Below are 22,319 nucleotides of genomic sequence, written 5' to 3'. Positions count from 1 at the left end.
TTGCAGGTAATAAACTGAACTCCTAAATCCAAGTGTAAGCTTTACAGTAAGTGCATCAAATCTCCTCTTTATTCAGAAAACAACCCAATTTTTCGATAAACACATGGGAGACTGGCTACTTTTGGCTGTGATGGTGAATATGTGATGGCTTCCAAGACACTCTAAAATGGGTGAAAACATTAAAACATCTGACTATTCATTAAAACATCTGACTATTCATTATGAAAACTTGAAATTTGTGTGGATCTTATTAGCATTGTATACACAGTATAAAAAAATATTCAGTATATAAAACTATTCATATTTGGACATTTATATCGACTTGAAGATAGCTCATATTGACACATCCTTTCACCCACCCTCCTGCAGCTGTGCCAGCCTCAGAAGGTTAGCACAACCCCTCGGCTGTTAGCTTGGAATTTAGCTACATCGATGCTAAGGAAGTAGCATTGTTTACAGAGCAGCACCAAAAGTGATGCTAGTGGCCATAGCGCTAACCAAACCTACTATGTTGACATGAGATAAAACACTAAAAGGCAGCTATGCGTGACCTCGACTAGAAGGTAACGGGGAAATGAATGAGTTTATGGCTTCAGGAAGTAAAGAAAGCGGGAATGGATATGCAGGTTTGCTAACGTTGGGATGGGTACTGACATAGCTAGGTTAGCATGCTAACGTTAAACTTGTTCATCTGAGTAGTAGTTTTAAGAAGACACCCTGAGCTACATTGTTTCGTTTACAAGTCTTCGCCGTGTTTGAACAAACAGAAACCCCTAATAGTAACACTACTACCGCTTCTTGTTGAGTTTGCTACCTGTTCGTGGTGAGTTTGTACCATAGACACCTGTTGTTTCGTCTCTCTGTAGCCGCATGGATTTCCTCACTCTGTTCGCTGTCTACGTCGTAGTGGTGCTGACATGTATAGTCCTAGTCTGCAAATACTCAGGCCAGCAGCAGACTCCCTTTAATATCATCTTCAACTATGTAGGAAAGGTAAGAAAATAAGCAGTTTAACTGTACTTCCACAAACGGACACTGTGTGGCGCAGTTAGACTAACTTATCACAATACAAAGACCGCAGGTCCACTGCAATTAAAGCTGCTGACACTTCTCTTCACAGGTAGTTGCGCCATTCACGCCAACATGGCTCCAAAAGTTTTCACAATGGACCTTGCACAGGTTGTTTCATCAAAGGTTTGTAGTTGAAGTGTTTCCAGAAATAAAAACATTGTTGTAATATATATTTAAAGGTGCCCTGTCACACGTATTTCATTACTTTGTGGTAATGTCTGAAGTAGAGATGGTCTGATACCGATATCGGCTCAGATTCTGCCTAAAACGCTGGTATCGGTCTCGGGAAGTACTGGAGTTTATGCACCAATCCGATACCATGTAATAAAGCCCTAAAGAAAATCTACGTTATTTATGTTCTTTTTCCGTTATAACTGACTGTCAAACTGGATAATAAAAGAAAGTTCCGTGGCATTCATTGTTTGTGTTTGTTCATGTTTTACAAAGACTTTAACCTGAGCCAGACAGACAACAAAGATAGAAATCATATCACATCCATACAGGGATAGTGGTATACAGTTGTTAAAACATAGTAAAATATATGACGGATCGGTACTCTGTATCGGCCGATACACAAGTTCAGGTATCGGAATCGGTATTGGGAAGCAAAAAATGGTATCGGGCCATCTCTAGTCTGAAGTTCTACCATGGACTTTGTCACATTGTTTTGTGGAAACAATCGGCCTCGGTTACCTTGTTTCAATTCTAGCGTGGTATAGAAAGCCTGCAGGAAGACTCAGCTCGATTTGTGCCAGTTGAGCTAAGCTGCTTGACTCTGATTGGCTAACAGCTCGCCAATGAGAGCCTGGCTATCGGCATCCTTTACCCAGCACAACTGGGCGAGCTCATGAATAGTAATGAGCTCAGGCAACACCACATCAGACTGACCAGCTTTTGTAATTGGCCGGATTTCTCCGCTTATTTCTTTTCAGTGGCTAGAGCTGACAAAGGAGGTAGCAGTTCATTTTCACATATACGACATAACACAAACACATATGGACCTAACATATTAAAAAAAAAAATACAAGTAAAAACGGTTTTGTGTTGCAGGGCACCTTTAAGTCTCTATCTGTATAATGGTCTAATATTGTATTTTCCCTTACAGTATCACTTATAATCCTGTATATTTGCATTCATTCTTTGTCATTTGCTTCTAATTGCAGGAACAACATGTTCATCTATCTGCATATCCTGCTTGAGGTTGCTGTGTGTGCAGAGTTCACCTATGAGGTGTTTGGCTTCTGCAGGCAGATGGACACCACACTGACCAGCCTGTGTGTGCCTTACGTCCTGCTGGCCATCAAGACCTACTTCTTCTACCTCTGCATCAAGAAAGATCCAGGTTTATATTATATGAGCTGAAGTATATTCAAACCTACTTGTTATTGACAGCAATGTTAGGACATAGTATATGTGGCTGTTGAGGTGTGGCATATGTAACACTTTTACACATTGATTTGAAATGTATTCTTTGTCTGTGTGCTGACATATTTTAGACCCGTATGAGTAATAACTAGATATGTTGGTAATTACGTACCACCCATGTACATCAGTAATTTCATTTTGACATGTGGAGGGTAAAACTGTGTTTTGGAGGAGTCTGTTAATGAAGGGACAGGTATACACAGCATCACCCATGGTGCAGTTAAATAGGCTGGGAATGCCAGATGCAGTGTGCTCATTGCCACTCTATTGAATGTTTTGTTCTTGGCTATTAATTTCCCTACAAGGATCATTTAATTTAGTCTTGAAGAGTGACGCTGGTCAGCCTTACAACTGGTTATAAGGCCCTTGTAGATTGTGGGGGTTCAGAAAAGCAGTTGCATTAAGTATACATTTTTAATAGACTTTGAATGACTCCAGTTTATTCAGAGTAAAGTAGATCATTTCAGCTGGCGTTTTACAAGTATAGCCCAAACAAATCACCGTCAAGTTAGTTCTCAGACAGTGTTTTAAGTCATTACACTTATTTTTTTCTCTCCTCTCGGCTCTGGCAGGCACAGTGACGAAGAAGAAACTCGCTGGACAGCTGCACATCTATCCGTATGACAGGAGACTGTTTCACCCGGGAGTCTCCTGTGAAACCTGCCAACTCGTCAAACCGGCTCGCTCTAAACACTGCAGTGAGTAAATAAATAGTAATACACGTGCACCATAGTAAATATTGTGTATTTTATCAGCATAACACATTGTAACACTGAATCATATTCGGTGCTCACTGCTGTAAACGCTGTCTGTATTTCAGGGGTCTGCAACAGGTGTGTCCAACGTTTTGACCACCACTGTGTCTGGGTGAACAACTGCATCGGTGCCCAGAACACTCGTTACTTCTTGCTTTACCTCTTTAGCATGTGCGCCATGGTGGGAGACATTGCCGTACTAACAGGAGACATGCTGTTACATGCCGTACTGCGGTCAGGGCTTCTGAGAGCCAGTTACCTAGATGAGTACGGCCAGCAACAGCCAGCAGGGCCTCTGTTTGTTGTACAGGTGAGACTCAGCACTGCTGACCTACTGTGTATCAAACGCTGCAGCCATGTTCATTTCCAATTTAATATATCTCAACGTTGAACAAAACTTATTTCCTTTTTTCCTTCTGTCCGTCCAGCATCTGTTTCTGACCTTCCCCCGAATCATCTTCATGCTTGGATTTCTGGTCTTTGTCTTCTTCCTCCTGGCGGGTTATGCCCTTTTCCATTCCTACCTGGCTCTCGTCAACCAGACCTCCAATGAGTGGTACAAAAGTCGGGGCTACGTGTGTCAGCACTGCCACCCAACTGCGACAGCAGACCATCTGTCTAGCCCAGCACCAGACCACTCTAAAAGGTACTACTACAGCAGAGGGCTACTCCGAAACCTGGGAGAGATTTTCTTTCCTCTACAACCAGTTAAGAAAAAAGACAACTGAAAGAAAAAAAAAGATACTGCCGTCTGTGTTGTTATGCTGCATTTACTGTACATCCCCTTGGATTTAATGTCCCTAAGGACTATTACTGGCTGAAGAAATAAAGTTTACGTTAGTGATTTCTTTATGGACTCCCGTGTCTATCTCCCACAAGGAAAGCTCAGGCAACCTTGGCAGCAAATACAGAATAATTCTTGTTGGATGAAATCATTGCCCGGTAATTAAATGTTCTAACTGTAAGCCTTTTTCACTCCTTTTTATTCTTTGCCTGCCATCAACTAAAGCATGAATGCTTCCAAAGCTGTAACATATGTCCACCCATTGTCGTTTTCTCAATACTTGATCATGGCATTAGGACTACGCTTTTGAATATGTTTTACTTTATGTATTTTTTTTTTATCAGGCATGGGTATATTTTAAGGTTAGGTAGGGTTTAAAAATAAATTATTTAATTAAATAATTTCTAAAGTTAAAATTCTGTGTCAGGGGTCAATAAAGCCAGCAGGGGGAGCTACACTGACGTTCATTACAATTCAACAGTGTTATTAAACACGTGTGCTAGTTGGACAGCCCAGAAGCAAAATGGAACTTGCATTTACATGCTGCGGGATAGGGACAATACACTGACAAAATAAAACAGTATTTTACAAAACACAGCAACATTACAGAAACACACTGACATGTTGAGGTGTTGTCTAATTTGTTCATGTGTATCTTTTCTTTATTTGTGTTTTCTGATATGGTTGTGTCCTGTACTACTGTGTTGGGGGTAGCTTTTTTCCTACATTTCTTTAGCATCAAACATAGCTCCCATTGGGTTTTGAACATTTTGCCCTTAAGACTTATGGGCAAGACTGGTGGTAGCTAGGAGCAGGGGTGGGCTCATCCCACCTAAACATGCGTCTTGCCCACCCAATCAAAAAGTTAGGAAAATGTGTCCAGCCAATGGAAGAAGAAAAAAACTAGCACAGAAAATACTGTTTTTAACTTCTGATTGGGTGAGCAGCCTTCGGTTTTGTGGAAGTCATACATACAGGACTTATAAAAAAGAAGTGTGGAGCCAGAAACACAAGTAGACCACACACACACACAAAGTGTTCTTTGGTAGCCCCACCTGCAAAAGAATAATAGTTATATAATATATATAATAATAGAATAATAGTTGAAACACACACGCACATGTATAGTACATATAATCAAATCCTAGCATCATTTCAATTTTAAAGAAGAATAAAAAATTACTGCATGAACTTTCTTCACGTAACATTACTGGTTTCAAAAAAACGTTTGTACATTCAAAACAAAGCATTAGCGTTAGTATTGTGATTGCATTAATAAAAGGAAAATAACAAAAAGATGTATGATCTTTTTGCCCTCAAGCTTGCTAAGGTATGATGAGATTACATCGTGCCTTGAAGTTTTAATTCAACCCCCACACACTTCATGTGTCCCCACCCATGTGGAAATGAAACCTACCACATGATAGGCCTGCTGTCATTTAAACCTGCAACCTTTGGGCTAACTAGTCTGTCTCTTTAACCTTTGGGCTAACTAGTCTGTCTCTTTAACCTTTGTGTGGTCCTTCGGGTCCCAGTGACCCGAAGGACAACACAAGGATCATGTACTTCCCTTTACTTTGTTGAGAATTGCTCTCTAAATCCTGTTTCTTGTAAAGTAAGTAAGTAAAGTTTATTTCTAGAACACATTTAAACACAGTTTAAGCTGACCAAAATGCTGTACAAACAAGAACTAAGGTGCTGTATTAACCCTTGTTTAGAGAGCAATTCTCAACAAAGTAAACGGAAGTACATAATCCTTGTGTTGTCCTTCGGGTCACTGGGACGAAGGACCACACAAGGGTTAACCTTTGGGCTAACTAGTCTGTCTCTTTAACCTTTGGGCTGCCTACCCACGTTGCCCACCTAGGATTTCTACCAGCCCACCCCAATATAGCAGCTTAAAAAAGGGGCCCCTGCTTATGGGAGTTGTAGTTTGATGCTAAGGAGATTACTTAAAGTAGTAGCTGTGTAGTTTAGAATTATTATCTCAGGTTATTTATTTTTTTGGACTAGAAAAATACAGGTTGTGAGCATAGACTGTAGAGCCGTGAGCAGGGGTGTGGTAGTGAAAGAATCTTGACCAGAAGTGAGGACATGTTGGTATGTTGTTCCTGCCCCTTTAAGCCGGTGCGGAAGTAACCGTTGAAACGATGCAACCAACCAATGATGCAACCAACCTACATCCATGGATGCAACACTCAGTGGAAGGTCAGGTTTTTTTTTTTTTATCTCCGTTGAATTTCAAAACTAGATTATCAAACCAAACAGCTGCTACAAAAGGCAAAGCTAGGCGTGTTCGCATACAGTAGCACTGAACTTTATGACAGCTCTACGTGCGTGACTCCTCGGACAACAGTTATTCATTGTTAAGTGTGACAGCGCGTCTGCCCCGATGTCTGGGTCAAAATGTGTACGGCTGAGCGCAGCCCTGGCGAAACAAGTTCTGGACTCGGTGGACAGCGTCCTGTTCGACTGCGACGGGGTCATCTGGCGGGGGGACCAGGCCGTCCCCGGCGCCCCTCAGGTCATAAACCTGCTCAAGGAAAAGGGCAAGAAGGTCTTCTTCGTCACCAACAACAGCACCAAGACGAGGAAGATGTACGTCGACAAATTGTCTATGTTGGGGTTCGACGCGAAAGAAGACGAGGTGTTCGGGACGGCGTACTGCTCCGCCATGTACCTGAAGACTGTGTGCCAGCTGCAGGGCAAAGTGTACCTGATAGGAAGCAACGCGATGAGAGAGGAGCTGGAGGCGGTGGGGCTCCGGCAGACCGGGGTGGGACCCGACCACGTCCTCGGGAAGCAGACCGACTGGGCCAACGTGCCTCTGGATCCCGAGGTGAAGGCTGTGGTTGTCGGTTTCGACGAACATTTCAGTTACATGAAGCTGAACAGAGCCATGCAGTACCTGACCCAGCCGGGCTGTCTGTTTGTGGGGACCAACAGGGACACCAGGTTGCCCCTGGAGGGAGGCAAGGCTGTCCCAGGTAGGCATGTACTCACTATGCACGCACACGCATTACAGTGGCTTAAAGCAGATTAGTAACACAGTCGTTAGTTTATACACTTGAGGCTGAGACTCAACACAATCAAACACTTGCAGCACCCTTGCAGGGACAGAGGGCTGAGGCTTATTACTAAGAAAACTATACACTCAGACCTGCATAGACTCTCAAGGAAATCACGCTGAATACTCAGTCAAACTATAAAATACCAAACACTTGTCAGATGCATACTTTAAAAAACAAAACAAAGATAAAGTCTTCTTCCTAGTACTTCCTAGTTTTATTATTATTATTATTATTATTATTATTATTAGTACGGGGACCCACAAGCATATCTTTAAAATGTGTAAATGATTTGGCACCTATCTGAACCTAAATCCAAAATGCTCTTAAAAGGTCCCATGACATGGTGCTCTTTGGATGCTTTTATATAGACCTTAGTGGTCCCCTAATACTGTATCTGAAGTCTCTTTTATATAGGCCTTAGTGGTCCCCTAATACTGTATCTGAAGTCTCTTTCCCGAAATTCAGCCTCCGTGCAGAATTACAGCCAATAGAGCCAGTCCCACAATGAGCTTTCCTTAGTATGTGCCATTTCTGCTTCATGATTCCAGATCGGCCCATCTGAGCTTTCATTTTCTCAAAGGCAGAGCAGGATACCCAGGGCTCGGTTTACACCCATCGCCATTTCAAGCCACTGGGGGACCATAGGCAGGCTGGGGGGAACTAATATTAATGTTAAAAAACCTCATAAAGTGGCATTTTCATGCCATGGGACCTTTTTAATAGTTGACACTTCAGTATATAAAGTTTAACTGCAAAACTAAACAAGGCCTAATATCTCACCCAAGCCGATGGGAATTTCTATAGATTTTATGTGAAATTAGTTTCAAAGCTTATCAGACATTTGAGCCTGATTTGATCTACCTGATGCAGATGCTTGTGAGCTCAAGACAAAGCAAGTATTAGATCGCCCAACCTAATAAGTTGTAAGAAAGTTCACACACACACACAAGAACCTATATATGTTATCTAAGTGTATTGCTTTTCCTGTCAATGAAACGGTCAATTAACAAAACGGATAATTTAGGTCAAATAGCTGGGATGTGTAGGGGAACTGAGTAAAAAGGTCTCCCCACCTCCTGCTCCTCCCCCAGGTACAGGCTGCTTGCTGCAGGCCGTGGAGACTGCAGCCCAGCGCCAGGCCCAGACGGTGGGCAAACCCAACCACTTCATGTTCGACTGCGTGGCCGCCCAGTTCGGCGTGGACCCCGCCCGCTGCCTGATGGTGGGCGACCGCTTGGACACGGACATCATGCTGGGCTCCAACTGCGGCCTGAAGACCCTGCTCACCCTCACGGGGGTCAGCACCGTGGCGGACGCCGAGGCCCATCAGAAGAGCGGCTGCGCGGAGAGGCAGGGGATGGTGCCGGATTATTACGTGGAGAGCATCGCCGAGCTTCTTCCAGCTCTGCAGGGATGAAGGCGCTGCAAGGCCGTCGGGACCGGAGCGTAGCTGCGCGGTGATGGCGTATCGGCTTCAAACCTGAGGGATTTGGCCAAGCCTGTCACACGCCACACTCCACCGTCTTCTAAAAGGGAATATTTTTCATGAAGAATTCAAAATTATTTCTATAACAAAGTCACAACCATGCAGCTGGCTGATGCGTGGCAGAGGAGAAAAAGACTAATTTATTTAACTAAACCATTATTAAGACGTGCTAATTTAACGTGATATAAGTGATCAACGTATTATAAATAACATAAGAACAATAATTTACAGTATTGTTTCAATCGTTCCTTTTTAAGGAAAGGAGTAAAAAAAAAAAAAAAGTGTATTTTAAAGACCCAGTCTGTGATGCAATCTCCCCTTAAGCAACTACAAGTCGAATGTGCTAACAGTTTGGTAATACATTTGTTCAGGTTTACAGCTATTTTAAAAGTCTATAAATAACAGGCACATAACTTGAGCTTTCTGTTTCTTTATGTATATGTTCACACCTCAGCAGAAAGTGCAAACATTTGCAGTAACATTCATGGGATGGTGCAATGATAACCGGTTGTGTCATGTCAGTACATCATTAGTAAAAAAATGTGATTTAATAGAATGGCATACATGTTTTTAAGGTAATCCAGTCTTCCTTTTACCTTTCTGTGTTCTGACTTGTCCTTGACTCACCCAATCACTGAAAGCAATGCTTAAATCTGTAATAAATAAAAAAAACACAAACTATCTTTCCTAAATCGGCGTCTACTCTCTGTGGCTTTAAGTTCAAAGTGAACGCGGCAAACTTCCCCTCTAAAGTCCCGCGCTTAAAGTCACCCTGGGCTGTCATCGGCTGGATGCTGCAACAGCCAGAACAGAGTATCACCTCTCTCACCTGATGAGAGAGGCTTTCCAAGTTGCACCTGCCTCACCTCCTTTGTCCATTGTCTGGGCCTGGGGAGGGAGGCCAATTCCTCTCCTGTAAGTGTGTGTTTGAGTGAAAGGGGGACCAGGGGCTATGGGAAGATGGATACTGTTAGAGAGGCATATTAAGTCATATTAGACTTTTTAAAAAGGAGGAAATTGCAGGAAGACCAAACTTGAAAATTGAGTTTGGCAAGATTCAGAAGATTCTGTGTGAAGTGGCTGACTGTTTTGGTAGGGAGACAGGGAGACCAAAGGAGGAGGAGGAGGAGGAGGAGGAGGCCTGGGGAGGGGGGGTCTGCAGGGACAAAGAGAAGCAAGCCAAGGTGTATTGAGTCTCAGTCATGACCACAGCTCAATGCCGGTAGCTACGACAAGGGAGCAGACCGAGTGAGGAGCCGTCAAGGGACACAGGATGGTGAGGTGTTGGAAACATTCAGAAACCCGTTTGGAGGAAGCACAGTGCACGGTAAGCAGATGGCTTTTCATTTAACTTCTATGGCAGGACTCTTTGTTTTTGACTTACAAGTTAATCCATCCAGTGTTGCTAGGGAAGCCAGCAACAGTTGCACAATAGGGTTTGAACTTCCAGATATTGCATTATGTGTATATTAAAAAAAAAAAAAAAAATAAAAAATCTCAGCTGCGCAGTCAGAATGTACTTCTATCCGGCCGGTGGCTTGTGTTGGTTTCCCACCCTGCTACAGTTTGACGCTTTATGTCAAGTACCGTTTAAATAGCCTGTCACTGGTTCTTGTGTGTGAACACATGTCTTTAGGATGGGGGCTCTGCTGCGTCCTCCCAGTCCCACTTCCCACACAAGGCATTCTGGGTCAGCCTCTCCGCCTCTCTGCTCCTGGTCATCATTGGCCTCGGTTTGACGGGGAACCTGGGGCTGTCGCAGCCTCACTCTGAGGTACGCACGCGCTAATCTACTTCTCCTGTGGGGATTCTTGCTGTTCTGAGTTTGTACCTTTCGGGGCTGAATGCACTTATTGGAAATCCCTTTGGTTAAAAGCATCAGCTAAACGAGATGTAATGTTATACGACTGTCACCGCACCAGATATCGCCTACATCGTTTCTGACCTAAGATGGCCATTGCTCGCATTAATCCGAGTCTGCTTGTTTGCAGTCTTCACAGATTGTCCGAATCACCGTTCCAGATCAGACCGGGGTTCTGATTAACCAGTCCGCCGTCGTGGACCAGCAGAATGACCTGGTGACTTTTTCCGTCACCTCACCTGCAAATCAGACGTCCACTGTGCTCTTCGATGTCAAACGCGTACGTCCAGGGGATATGCACCAGATTGTAATGTTGTTTTTTATTGGCAGTGATCTTTTCTGACTGTGTTCGCAACGGGAGAGATGTGTGACTGTCTTGCTGTCCCGTTGCAGGGTTTGATATGTTACAAGCCTGTCGACCAGGACAGCTGCTTCCTGCGAAAGATGGAGAAGTCTGACTACGACAACGTGCAGTCCCTCCTCCACGAGTCGACACACAAGGTAACGGCGACATTTCGACACGAGAGAGCTGAACGCTCGTGTCACATTATAGGGCCTCCTCCGCTGCGTTCGGGACATGCGAGACCGCAAAGCTTAAGATTATGCACCTGGGCTAATGAAGGGAAAAAAAAGGAAAGTTAAGGGCTTTGCCCTTTTAGCTGTGTGCCAGGTGATTTAAAAAGTCACTGCCTCACTAATGTGTGAACTGGCATTTTTGACTGTGTGACTCACAGCTTTGTCCCAGAAGCGCCACTGAGCCAGGACCTGCTGGCTTTCAGAGGTTTTTGCATGACTTCCCCGCCGCCCTACAAAGAGAGGGGTCAAGCATACAGGGCCGTATGAAGAGTCGCATAGTCTCCCTCTCCCCGCCTTCCACGGCTGAATTCCTCAGCACATCTGATCCTTCCAGACCCCCTTCAGCGTGCCCGGGATCTGCTTACAGGAGGCAGCGAGCCTGAGCCCTGGAGCGGGCACAATGGCCACTCTGTGTGAGGGCTTTTTAGCTTTTTAAGACTCCTCTGTTGGATTAAAATACAGCCCGACACCGGTTAGTGAGGGAAGGGCCTGTGTGTGTGTGTGTGTGTGTGTGTGTGTGTGTGTGTGTGTGTCAAATACCTGGATCTCTCAAATTGATTCGGCTCTGAATTAAGCCCCCTCAGATATGATCTGTGAATAGCCGCGATGTGGGGCCTTGCAAGAACACTGAGATGAGATTTCTGTTTCTCTGCCTTATCTTTTTTGCACAATAGCGTTATTTCCACACGGGGTCGAGTCTCTGAGCATTTATGGTGTCACATATCTCATACAGCTCCTCAGTGTTGATGGCGGTCATTTAATCTATGATAAGAGGGGAAGGGCCCTTATGGATGGATGGATGGATGGATGGAGAGTAGATGTGGTCTGTCCCTCTATTCTGCAGCACAATGGCCTCCTTGGTCGTTTTCAGCAGAGGAAAACTGGTTGTTACGTGACCCGCTCAAGCACAACAGTACTTTAAGTGGTTCCCTATCAGAGCCAATCAGAGGTGTAAGTGGTGCAATTACACCCAGGCTTTGTGACGAAGAAGAGCGCAAATGCGCGGCCGCGTTGATCTCATCAGCGAAGACGTCAGGCCAGCAGCAGCTCCGGTTTCAATCGTGGTCATCTTCTTCACGTCTCTCTCGCTTTGACTCCAATGTATTCATTTCGCGTCGTCACTGCGATATGATTTCTCACGCTTATTAAATGACACGGCCGCTCCCGAGTCGCCATTCAAATTCCCGCAGGGGACAAAACTGTTTGGTCTGTTGTGGATTTTTTATTTTATTTTTTCTGTTGAGATGTTGTGATACTGTCCCTAGCAGAGTCAGTTCCAGCTGTCGGGGAATGAGACCCGGAGGCAGACGGAGTACCTGGGAGTGCTGGCAGCCAGTCAGGTGGACCTGGCCACGCTGGACGAGCCTCTCCAGGCTCTGTGTCAGGACAGCTCCATCCACTGGACCCGGAGGGTCGAGGGTGAGAACAGCCAGGCTTGTGTTGACATAAACTTCATTAAATGTAATTTAAAAAAAAAAGTGCTATGGGGCTCCATTACTGTTGTTCAAAAACAAATGAACAGTGAGCCACAATGTTGCACTGGGTGTTAGTTCCTTCAGTAGCATGAACACAGGCACTGTAAGTCAAGCCCACATACACCATCCTGCTGCCGTACTGTAAATACTCATGAAAGAACCAAATGTGTGTTAATCCGCCACTGAAAATAGTCCCCGACAAATGCCCTATTTAGTCCTGTTTAACTGTTTGCTAAAAGCTAGAGTGCCCAGCTGCCTCATAAGCCTTAGTATTTTTTTAAATAATATACTATATGTAAATATAGAATATATATTTTGACTTGTTTGACTTGAGATTTATGTATTTAGTAGAAATAAATTGGGTTCAAGTTAACTGCTAGAGAAGTCAAAGTATTTGGAGATAGACTAACAACGTTAGTTTTGGTCTTGTCATGGCATTTGCTGACAATATGAAAAATACAGACTAATGCCAGCCTTTATCTGTTGAACATTATGATGATATACTGTGTTTTTAAATGTAGCTGTACACTTGACATTTTGGAGAAAAGGGTTGAATGGCACGTTCTCTTAATTATCAGTAAAGTATGCATGGTCATATTACGCAGCAGAAGTTGACACTGTACGAAGGGAGCTTTTAAAATAAAACGAGCCAGCTGGCAACTCCATAAGCAACCAACTCGTCAGACTGAAACCTAAAACTAATGTACAGCATGACGTACAGTGACCTTTCCACTGCTGCAGGAAATGAATGGCTGGTCAAAACATTATACCTACAGTGTACTCACTCAACAGTCTACATGTGGTGCTGGCACCACATTATTCCAAATACAGAAGTAGCATTAATATCATACTTTAATCATGCTGCCGTTAGACCATAAATTGTGTATCTAAATTGTCAATTGCCAATTAATCACTACGGTACATGACTTTCGTGAATCGGTTATATAATTTGTATAAGCTTTACTGAATCAGAATCAGCTTTATTTGCCAGGTATGAGGAAACATACGAGGAATTTTGCTTTGGTGAATTTTTGCTTTTACTGCCAAGAAAAACAAATGTATTTTCAATTATTATTCATGCCTTAAACTTGTGACGGATCATTTCGTGTGTCAAGGCAAGTGGGGTACGCTTTTCTCTATAAAGAGTGACATTTGGGTAATGTTTGCGGAATTAATAATTGATAACATTTTGAATTCAGGTTATTCCATCCTTCATAGTTTTCTACCATATTCAACAGTAAATGCTGCGCTGCCTCCACAATAATGATCTGCGTCTTGTCAAGGATTCTGTCATGTTCTTCGAGTCACCGTGTTCTCGGTCTTGTTTTCAGGCCCGGGGAAACAGAGGCTGGTCTACTTCTGCATCGACATCTGCTTTCCCAGCAATATCTGCGTGTCGGTGTGCTTCTACTACCTGCCAGAGTGACTGTGTATTCTCTTCATCTCCCTCCCAGCATAAGATCAGGGAAACAAAGTTGTCTTTTAAGCTCCCTCTACAAGAAAAAAAAATAGAAAAAGATAGCAGAACAAAAGCCAGCTTTGACCGTTTCCTCTGTGCCATACAGCTGCCAGTAAACCAGTGAAGCAGCCAACCCTTCCAGTCCATTTCCAGAGAGAAGAGATGGAGACAGGCTGTCATGGTTATTGCCAAAGCCCCATCGTCACTCTCTTCATCTGTAATACCCTCTCTGGTGGACACTTCAGAGATTACAGAAGAAAGATCCGCTTTTTCTTTTTTTTTTGGGGTGTATGTGCCTCCAATTGTATTTCCTGTAACCCGCTGCTGCAGTATAATTATGTGTAACCGTTCCAGTCGCAACAAGAGTGTTTTGATCCGTCTAATAAAAGACTGTTGTGTATTTGTGGCCAATTTTTCTTCATTAGACTCGAAAAGAAAAGAGGAATGACTAAACTCAAAGACTGTAAGGACTTTACTGCGGAATCAATTTCTGTACATCATTTTCTCTTGACACTTCCTAATGCACATTGGATTATTAGGAATAGCATGACTTAACCTGGAATAAAGAGTATCGAATGAATTACACATTATCACACATGAGGAATAAATCAATTCCGCTGCACATCCAAGTTGAAGTGAAATGTGGTTGATACAATAAATATGGTGCACTATAAAAACAAAGAGTTGAGAGGCTCTCCTATTGTGCACAGAGCGATGAGGTTAAAAACATCTAGGGTTGTTGAAGAATACTTTCTATTTGAATCTGACTTATACCGAATTCTACAACCTTGGTACAGAAGTTTTCCCATACAACGGCTTATATTTGGTGCAAAATGGTGTGCTTGGCCCTTTAAGATATTTCGGCTCTGCTGCTATGCCGAGTACTTAAGGGCATCTGGCATGAAAGAGCACGGTAGAAATCTTGGAACGCGCAGCTGAGATTCATCGTGATGTTCAAACACAAGTCTCCACTTTCTCAAGATGATCATTTCTGGGGAAATTATTAATAATTCCCAATTGAGGCGCATCCTGCAAAGAGTCCATACTTTTCTGTCCTTGTTTCACCTCTGCACAGACTGCCTGCCATCTCCTGTCTGTTCATCTCTTTCCTCCTCGTCCTCCTCGTCCTCCTCCTCAGCCCAGCACGCTGTCATTGAAGGCCAGACACACCACGGCCTTCTGGTGGCCGCTGTACTCCCTCTTGATCTCCCCGGTCTCCACGCACCACAGACGGGCCAGGTTGTCTGAGGAGGCTGCGGATGGAAGCAGGAGTCACAAACCTGAAATTCACCTCAAGTGTATTGACGTTTTCAAACTTTTACATGCTTCTCTCTAAAAGGCTCTAAACGTCACTTCATCTGTGCCGAAATATACAGTAGTATTTATGGAGAAATAAAAAACAAAAAAAACATCCTTATTGATGAAATATAGGACTAGGGCTGCAACTAACGATTACTTTCATAGTCGATTAATCTGTTGATTATTTTCTCGATTAATCGATTAGTTGTTTGGTCTATAAAATGTCAGAAAATGGTGAAAATCCACAACTCAAAGATATTCAGTTTACTGTCACAGAGGAGAGAAGAAACTAGAAAATATTCACATTTAACAAGCTGGAATCAAAGAACTTTTGTCTTAAAATAATTACTCAAACCGACTATTCGATTATAAAAATAGTTGCCGATTAATTTAAAAGTTGACAACTAATTGATTAATCGTTGCAGCTCCACATAGGACGAAATAGAAGACATTTTCACGGCAAATATACTGTGCTGTACTGCAAATATTCATAAATAACATTAATGAAAGCAATGTGAGGCTATATGTGCATGCCTAATCCAAAAAAACAAAACTTGATAACCGAAAAAGACTTCATTAACTTACAAACTGTTCCAAGGCTTCCTCGTGAAAATCTTTTTCAATTGCAACTTTAAAGACAGCAAATGCACATAACAACAGAACTCAGTGTGCATCACTGCAGTGTAAAGGCCGATTTCTGCTTCTGCGTTAAATCGACGGCGTGGGAACGTACGTGGTAGTGGTGGGCGTCTTTCCCTTATAAGACGACCCGATACGTATCTAGACATATGGGCTCCGATACGCTTCAGGGACGATACATTTTAATATGGAACGATTCATTCTGACAGATACAGTTAACATTCGTTTAAAGTGCACACGTTCATTCCCAATTACAAATAAAAAATATGTTCGACATTCTATAAAAGAAGCATTGCCTATCTTCAAATAAATATATATTTTGTAAAAAAGGGACCAGCCGCCTCTTTCAACAGCATTGCAAACGCTGCAGCAGCTTGGTTGGATTGACAGCAAAGCTTCAGTCTACCGATTGGTAACGTTAGAACCGGGCCATTGGCCGGATCTTGGTCCATTTAGACCAGGGGTCTCCAACAAGGAGCTCTCGAGTTACCGGCAGCTCGCGAGAGCGGGTGTCCAGTAACTCGCGGATAGGTTGACAAGCGGAGACACAAAATGACCCCGATATTAAGAGTGAGGTCGCTAACTTTGTGGGCCATAGACGTGTACAGTGGTCATTTTTTCTTGGACCGTGATTGGAATATTTTCAGTGATGTAGCCAGCTATGTGGGCTAAAAGAAGTGTAAAATAGACAGGAACCTTGACGTGTTAGTTAAGATGTTTCATAAGCTTTCGGTATTGCAATTTCGATTAGATATACCGATCTCTGTCTTATGTACAAAACTCTACATGGACTGGCTCCTCATGAACTGAGCCAGTTTGTAAACGCAGTACCAAATGCTTACAGATCTACAAGGAGTGCAGCAAGAGGTGCATTCGGCCAAACAGCTTTTGCAGTCAGGGCTGCTCGTGAATGGAACCTCATTCCAAAGCACGTAGGAATTTTAAAACTTACGTTTCTTTTCAATTTAACTTAAAGGAGTGGCTAACAGGTAATCAGGACTGTCAACATTACATGTAGTCACAAAATCTTGCTGCTATTTTGTCTTTCCTGTCCTGCCTGTTTGTGCCACTTGTGCTATGCCTATGAGGTTGTCTGTTACATAGACCGACAGTGTGGCTTGTGTGTGTATGTGTGTGTTGGTGTTGATATTGACCAACTGTTCTTGTTTATATGCTTGATCTTGATCAATTTTACTTGTACTGGACTAAACCTGTATGTACTATTATAATCCTTTTATCTTTTTAGGTGTGACATTGTACAATCTGTCCAGGGACAGCAGATGTAAAATAGCCTTTTGGCTAATTCTGGCACACTTTACATTTTTATATGTATTATTAGTGTGCAGTGTCCCTGTTAAATAAACCTGAAATAAATAAATAAGCAAACAGTAGCGTCATTCAGCTTATGTGTGTTATGTAAATAAATGTAAGCGATGTGATGCCAAGTAGCTCTTGACCACTTTCGTTATTTTAAAGTAACCCTTAGATGAAGAAAGGTTGGAAAACCCTGATTTAGACCGATCCAGGGGTCAGTGTATGGATGTAGTCGCATCTGTTATAATACAACCGGATACCGATTCTGTAGCGGTGAATCTTTGCACCCCTAGTACGTCTGTACGCACGTAGGTACGTCTAAATACGGACCCTACGCCGTCACCTGACGTGCCCCCCGACTCATTTCCTGGTTCTCCTTCTCCATAAACAACATGAAATCAAGGAGAGGGTTCACTTTTCCTGCTACAGATCTTCGACCGTGGTCAGAAAACACAGGGGAGACACTTTGGTTCTCCCACTATGACTCTAGAGTTGCTACTCGCTCCGAAGCTAACCAGCGTCACGCTCTCACTCGCTCTACCACACACTCTCCACACACTCGGCTACGGCCAAAGCTCTGCGCGGAGCCTCCTCAGAACCACAAATCCTGCTTTAGGAAACCTGTTTTCCAAATGCTGTGTCTTTGAAAATCTGTTTTCGACTCGAGATTATACATAAATTATAATCTAATATTGTACCACACGTTTTCAGTAGACAAAAAAAAAGATCTAATTTTTACAGCTTAACTCCAAAACAGCAGGACTTTCCGGAGTGTGTGATCCTTGTGTTTACTGTCTCACGGCGAGTAACGCTGCTCTGATCGCGAGATGATCATTTAGGATCTCATTATAGAAATGCGGTTGACGTTGCAATGTAGTGCTAAAAAGCCGTTCGCCAGGGCTCATGTACTGACCAGTGACAATATACTGGGAGTCTCCAGAGAAAGCGCAGTCCCACATCCAGCCTCTGGACGTCTCTCCGGGATTGTTGCTCTTGATGCTCAGCTCCGTCATCAGGGAGAAGTTGGACGTCCTCCAGATCTTACAGGTCTGGTCTGCTGAGCAGGTGGCCAACAGGCTGGAGATGACGACGAACACAACACATTGGGTTACATCAGCGACAGCATCGGAGAACAATTCATACTGTGTAGCGGAGGAGGGCTCTCACGTGGAATCGGGGCTAAACTTGCAGCGGAGGGAGTAGCGTTTGTGTGCGGGGATCTTAGTCTTGGGGATGAGCTGAGTCACCTCATCGCCGATGCCTCCAGCAAGGTTCCACACATAACAGTTTCCCTGTTAAGGAGAACAGAGATAATGTTTTAATCGTTTAATATAATTAAAAAGGGCTTTTCCCCTTTATTTAGAACAGCTGAAGGGAGAGAGAGGGGGTATGACACACAGCAAAGGGCCTCAGGTCGGATTCAAACCCAGAGTTTCTGCAGGTTTCACCACGTCAAATTTAAGAATTTTGAAGACCTTTTTTAAGACCATTATTAATGAAATTTAAGACCTCATCAACATCAACTAAACCCTAAGTTCAGTTTTTTTTCCAAGCCAAGTATCACTCAAGAATAAAATCTGTTTTATGTCTGTGGTACAATCCGAAAGAGACGCCATGCCAAGAACAAGAAAGCTGATTGGCTGCAATATAAGTTGCACGTTGGTCTCATTTGTAGTCGTAATACAGAAAAAAAAAAAATGATATTTGGACTAGCCGAAGAAAGAACTACAACCCCACGGAAGTGAAATAAAGAGCATTAGAGGCAGCGCTGCACGGACGTAGGAAATGTAAGACCTGTTTAAAATGATTTAAGACATAGAACACAATACTTCAACGAATTTAAGAATGTTTAAGACCCAGCGGAAACCCTGGAACCCGGACCGCCGGCGAGGACTGAGCCTACACAGAGCGCGCGCTCTGCCAGGTGAGCCATAGAGGCCACCCCGTCACTGAATATAACTTAACACACCAAAAGTATCAATACACAGCACTCTTTCAGACTGTTTGGGTACTGACCGAGCTGTTGACCGCTGCCATGTAACTGGCATCTGGGTCAATGTGAACGGAGTTGACCGAGACCTCTGGCTCAGGAATCAGCTGTTCGTTGTGGTCGGTCTTCAGATCCCAGACATGAATCACTCCACTCTGGTCTCCGACAATGAGCTCTGCCTGAAAAACATGCAACAACATTTATATTTTTTTTTAAGTAAATTGTATTATTACATGCTCTGTAGCACTTTGAGATTGTTGAAATGTAAAGTGCAATACAAATAAAATGTATTATTAACACTGACTTTTGTCTTGACATTTTCCAGCAGTTTGCACATACTCAGACTTATAATGAAACAAGTAGTAAACAAACATTTTACAACCAATTGATGAATCCGTTTAAAGTATCACCTGGTTAGGATGCAGGCATACGCAGTTTATCGGAGCATTGACCTGGAATATCCTTTGACACTGTAGATTTCTCGACCTGGGGAGGAGCAGTAGGGATCAAAGTTAGGTTGGGTGAACGCAGAGCGAATGTGTTTTAGCACAACGAGCGTCCTTTGCAGTACCTCAGGTCCCATATGCGAGCCATGCAGTCCTCTCCTCCTGTGTACATCCAGCGGCCGTCTTCATGGAAGCCCACAGACGTGATGTTCTTGCTAACGCCATCGTAGTTGATCACCGGGTTGGGGTTGTTGGAGTTCAGGTCGTACATGCGGATGTGCTGATAACCTAAAAAACAAAAAAAGCAGAGTGGAAATCACTGTGAATATATATATATATATATATATATATATATATATATATATATATATATAGCAGCTATGCGTTGAATTATCCAATCCAGGAGAAGGAGAAGGTTTTGAGAGAGAATTCTTAAACAAACCTGCAGCTGCAATCATGCTCCTGTCAGGTGTGACCTCAAGTGAATTCACTTGCTGGGAGCAAATGTTAAGGAAGTGGATTGTTTAGGTTATTTCTATAATATTTCACAGCTTGGTTACAAGTAGTCCTCTCCTTATACTTAACACCAGAGGGACACACTGTAGTGATGATGCCATCTACACTACAGACACATCCTGGAGACGCTCCAAAGACAGTGAACAACAGCTCCATTGACAGAATCCATGTTGATTTTACACACAGTAGAAGGTTATTTTATATAGTCTCTTTTCCCGCTGTTAATTGATCAACTCCAAAGAAATATGTCAGTGGAAACTTAAATCTTAGTTTCCAGCTTAGCAGCGGTGTAGTCTACGTGATACGCAGGTATACACAGTATACCCACTAAGAAACCCTCATGATTTCCATATACCCACTTAAAAATGCTCATTGACAAGCAACAACATACTTTAAATTATATTTTTGATATATTTTGAGTTGTCATCTGTGTTTTTCTTCTTCACATAGGCTAAATAAAGGTATTTCCACCGTAAATTGGTGCATAAAAGGGTATCTGAATGCAGGAAATTAAGTTGTTAATTAAGCAGGTCTGCCGCAACTCTCAGCTCTTTTAAATCAAGGCTTAAGACCGTTCTTTTGCCTTTCCTTAATTCTTATACTGAACTGTGAATTTTATTCTTGTTTTTATCTGTATTAAATCTGTATTCCTTACTATTTTTTTATTTTCTATTTTTGCTCTTTGCTTTTTAATGTTGTGAGGTTTTATGTAAAGCACTTTGAGTTGCCTTGTGCTGAAATGTGCTACATAAATGAAATTGCCTTGCCTTGTTGATGCTCAAAACTTCCCTGGGGGAGGACACCCAGACCCCCCACTTTGATATGCCCCCCACCCCCCTCCTCCAAAGGCAGATTCTGGCCAATATATAGTACATTATACCCACTGCAATACATTAGACTACATCACTGCAGCTAAGACAACCATGTCTGTGTTTGTATGATCTGCCAACTGCCCAAATCATTTAAATATCAACAGTACAAACTCTCTTCCAGATGGCATTTGTCAGAGCGCACTGTTTGAGAGGATACGGAGTCCTGGTGCTGGACTGTCCTGGTGCAGATCCCGCTGTGAGCCTGCCAGAACCGGACAGTGTGGTCGTATCCAGCCGTGGCCAGAATGACCGGGTCGCTGCCCACCGTCCCCTGGTTCACATTCATGCTTGACTGCTGGCCGTCAGTGCTCAGAGTGAAGGCATGTAGGACACTGCACGGAAATACAGGAGACAGTCAGCTGCTGCAGTTTTCCGAACGTTAAATGAACATTTTAAACAGGAAAGTGGTTGATTTTATTGTCATATTGTGGACATAAAAGAGTCAACGTATAAGGTGCAGGGTAACGTTAGCAAAGTAGCCTAGCTAACGCTATGTGTATGTCCATGCAATGCAGGCAGTTAGCTAGCTAGCTAACGTTTCTACTTCAAAAGCTAACACATTGTGACTGTAACGACATTTCACTGGATGATGTTACGACCACTTCGACTGCTTGACAGAATAAATAGGACATTTTCTGATTACCTTTGGTGTTGACGACAAATCAGTACGTCCCCGTAAAGTTTCCCTTGGCAACATACGACGTTTCAAATGTTCCGTTTTGATAACCAGCTCTTTGCAGCCATCTAGTGACTTATTTGATCATCGCAGGACGAATGGACCACAGCCATGTAATGACTACTTGGGGGTTAAAATGATCAAAGTGTTTGCGAAGTCTCTTACAGACAGAGACGTGTTATTTTAACTCACACATAGTTTTATTCAACTCTATATAATATTCTGTTGTTTATTGTGCTGTCATGTACATTAGCACCCACGCCCCCGGAAACAGGTGGATATGACATTGTAAGATTCTGTTGGTAAAAGAAGTACCAAAGCATCCAGGGAAAAAAATAAATAAACTTGTTGCTAAACTGTTGCCTTCATTTACAACTGGTTAAATTGACTGGTGTAATGAATACATAACTGGTGTTATGAAAATGTAGTCTAACCATACTGACATAGCACTGACAAAGTGTGTACTCTTATGTGGATGTTATTTTAAATAAAAACATGGTAAACAGGATGGCATTATAGATGGTAAATGGTAAATGTAACAACAGTAACAAATAAGAACAGTCTTATCATTGTCCTATTATGTGTGACAGTGGCTGCTTATTAA

At 42.9% G+C, this 22,319-nt stretch overlaps 5 protein-coding genes across 9 annotated transcripts in view; 3 read left to right on the top strand and 2 right to left on the bottom strand.

The window, feature by feature from the left end:
• grid2ipb (glutamate receptor, ionotropic, delta 2 (Grid2) interacting protein, b) overlaps window positions 1-940 on the bottom strand; it is a 45,195-nt gene extending 44,255 nt beyond the window's left edge. For both annotated transcript variants that reach the window (XM_039787221.1, XM_039787226.1), the window contains exon 1: window positions 815-940. The gene's annotated coding sequence lies outside the window, so the exon portion shown is untranslated. The remainder of the gene's footprint in view (window positions 1-814) is intronic.
• Window positions 412-4,283, top strand: zdhhc4 (zinc finger DHHC-type palmitoyltransferase 4). 2 transcript variants are annotated; one of them, XM_039787233.1, is made up of 7 exons: window positions 412-563; window positions 867-993; window positions 1,121-1,194; window positions 2,235-2,413; window positions 3,069-3,194; window positions 3,317-3,561; window positions 3,680-4,283. In XM_039787233.1, the coding sequence occupies exons 2-7, from the start codon at window positions 871-873 to the stop codon at window positions 3,977-3,979; spliced, it is 1,047 nt and encodes a 348-aa protein (XP_039643167.1). In that variant the 5' UTR covers window positions 412-563; window positions 867-870; the 3' UTR covers window positions 3,980-4,283. The 2 variants fall into 2 exon arrangements, with proteins under 2 accessions (XP_039643167.1, XP_039643168.1); XM_039787234.1 differs by having other exon boundaries at window positions 412-626.
• Window positions 4,284-6,244: 1,961 nt separating this feature from the next.
• LOC120551333 (phosphoglycolate phosphatase) lies at window positions 6,245-9,284 on the top strand. Its single transcript, XM_039788680.1, has 2 exons — window positions 6,245-7,022; window positions 8,198-9,284. The coding sequence occupies exons 1-2, from the start codon at window positions 6,428-6,430 to the stop codon at window positions 8,521-8,523; spliced, it is 921 nt and encodes a 306-aa protein (XP_039644614.1). The 5' UTR covers window positions 6,245-6,427; the 3' UTR covers window positions 8,524-9,284.
• A 213-nt stretch (window positions 9,285-9,497) lies between these two features.
• On the top strand, window positions 9,498-14,363 carry bricd5 (BRICHOS domain containing 5). 3 transcript variants are annotated; one of them, XM_039788681.1, is made up of 6 exons: window positions 9,498-9,919; window positions 10,229-10,366; window positions 10,584-10,760; window positions 10,847-10,954; window positions 12,295-12,448; window positions 13,836-14,363. In XM_039788681.1, exons 1-6 carry the CDS (start codon window positions 9,866-9,868, stop codon window positions 13,928-13,930), a joined length of 726 nt encoding a protein of 241 aa, XP_039644615.1. In that variant the 5' UTR covers window positions 9,498-9,865; the 3' UTR covers window positions 13,931-14,363. The 3 variants fall into 3 exon arrangements, with proteins under 3 accessions (XP_039644615.1, XP_039644616.1, XP_039644617.1); XM_039788682.1 differs by having other exon boundaries at window positions 9,499-9,919; window positions 12,298-12,448; XM_039788683.1 differs by having other exon boundaries at window positions 9,500-9,919; window positions 10,584-10,733.
• Window positions 14,364-14,417: 54 nt separating this feature from the next.
• On the bottom strand, window positions 14,418-21,801 carry mlst8 (MTOR associated protein, LST8 homolog (S. cerevisiae)). The gene is made up of 9 exons (XM_039788679.1): window positions 21,683-21,801; window positions 21,197-21,371; window positions 20,094-20,145; window positions 19,777-19,939; window positions 19,616-19,691; window positions 19,232-19,384; window positions 18,383-18,507; window positions 18,129-18,292; window positions 14,418-15,216 (listed from the first exon to the last, which is right to left on the bottom strand). The coding sequence occupies exons 2-9, from the start codon at window positions 21,323-21,325 to the stop codon at window positions 15,098-15,100; spliced, it is 981 nt and encodes a 326-aa protein (XP_039644613.1). The 5' UTR covers window positions 21,326-21,371; window positions 21,683-21,801; the 3' UTR covers window positions 14,418-15,097.
• Between the last annotated feature and the right edge of the window lie 518 nt (window positions 21,802-22,319).

The sequence above is a fragment of the Perca fluviatilis genome, chromosome 21 (genome assembly GCF_010015445.1).
Source record: "Perca fluviatilis chromosome 21, GENO_Pfluv_1.0, whole genome shotgun sequence".
Lineage (NCBI taxonomy): Eukaryota > Metazoa > Chordata > Actinopteri > Perciformes > Percidae > Perca > Perca fluviatilis.
The sequence above is the reverse complement of the archived record's forward strand: the minus strand, read 5'-3'. Positions and strand labels throughout refer to the sequence as shown.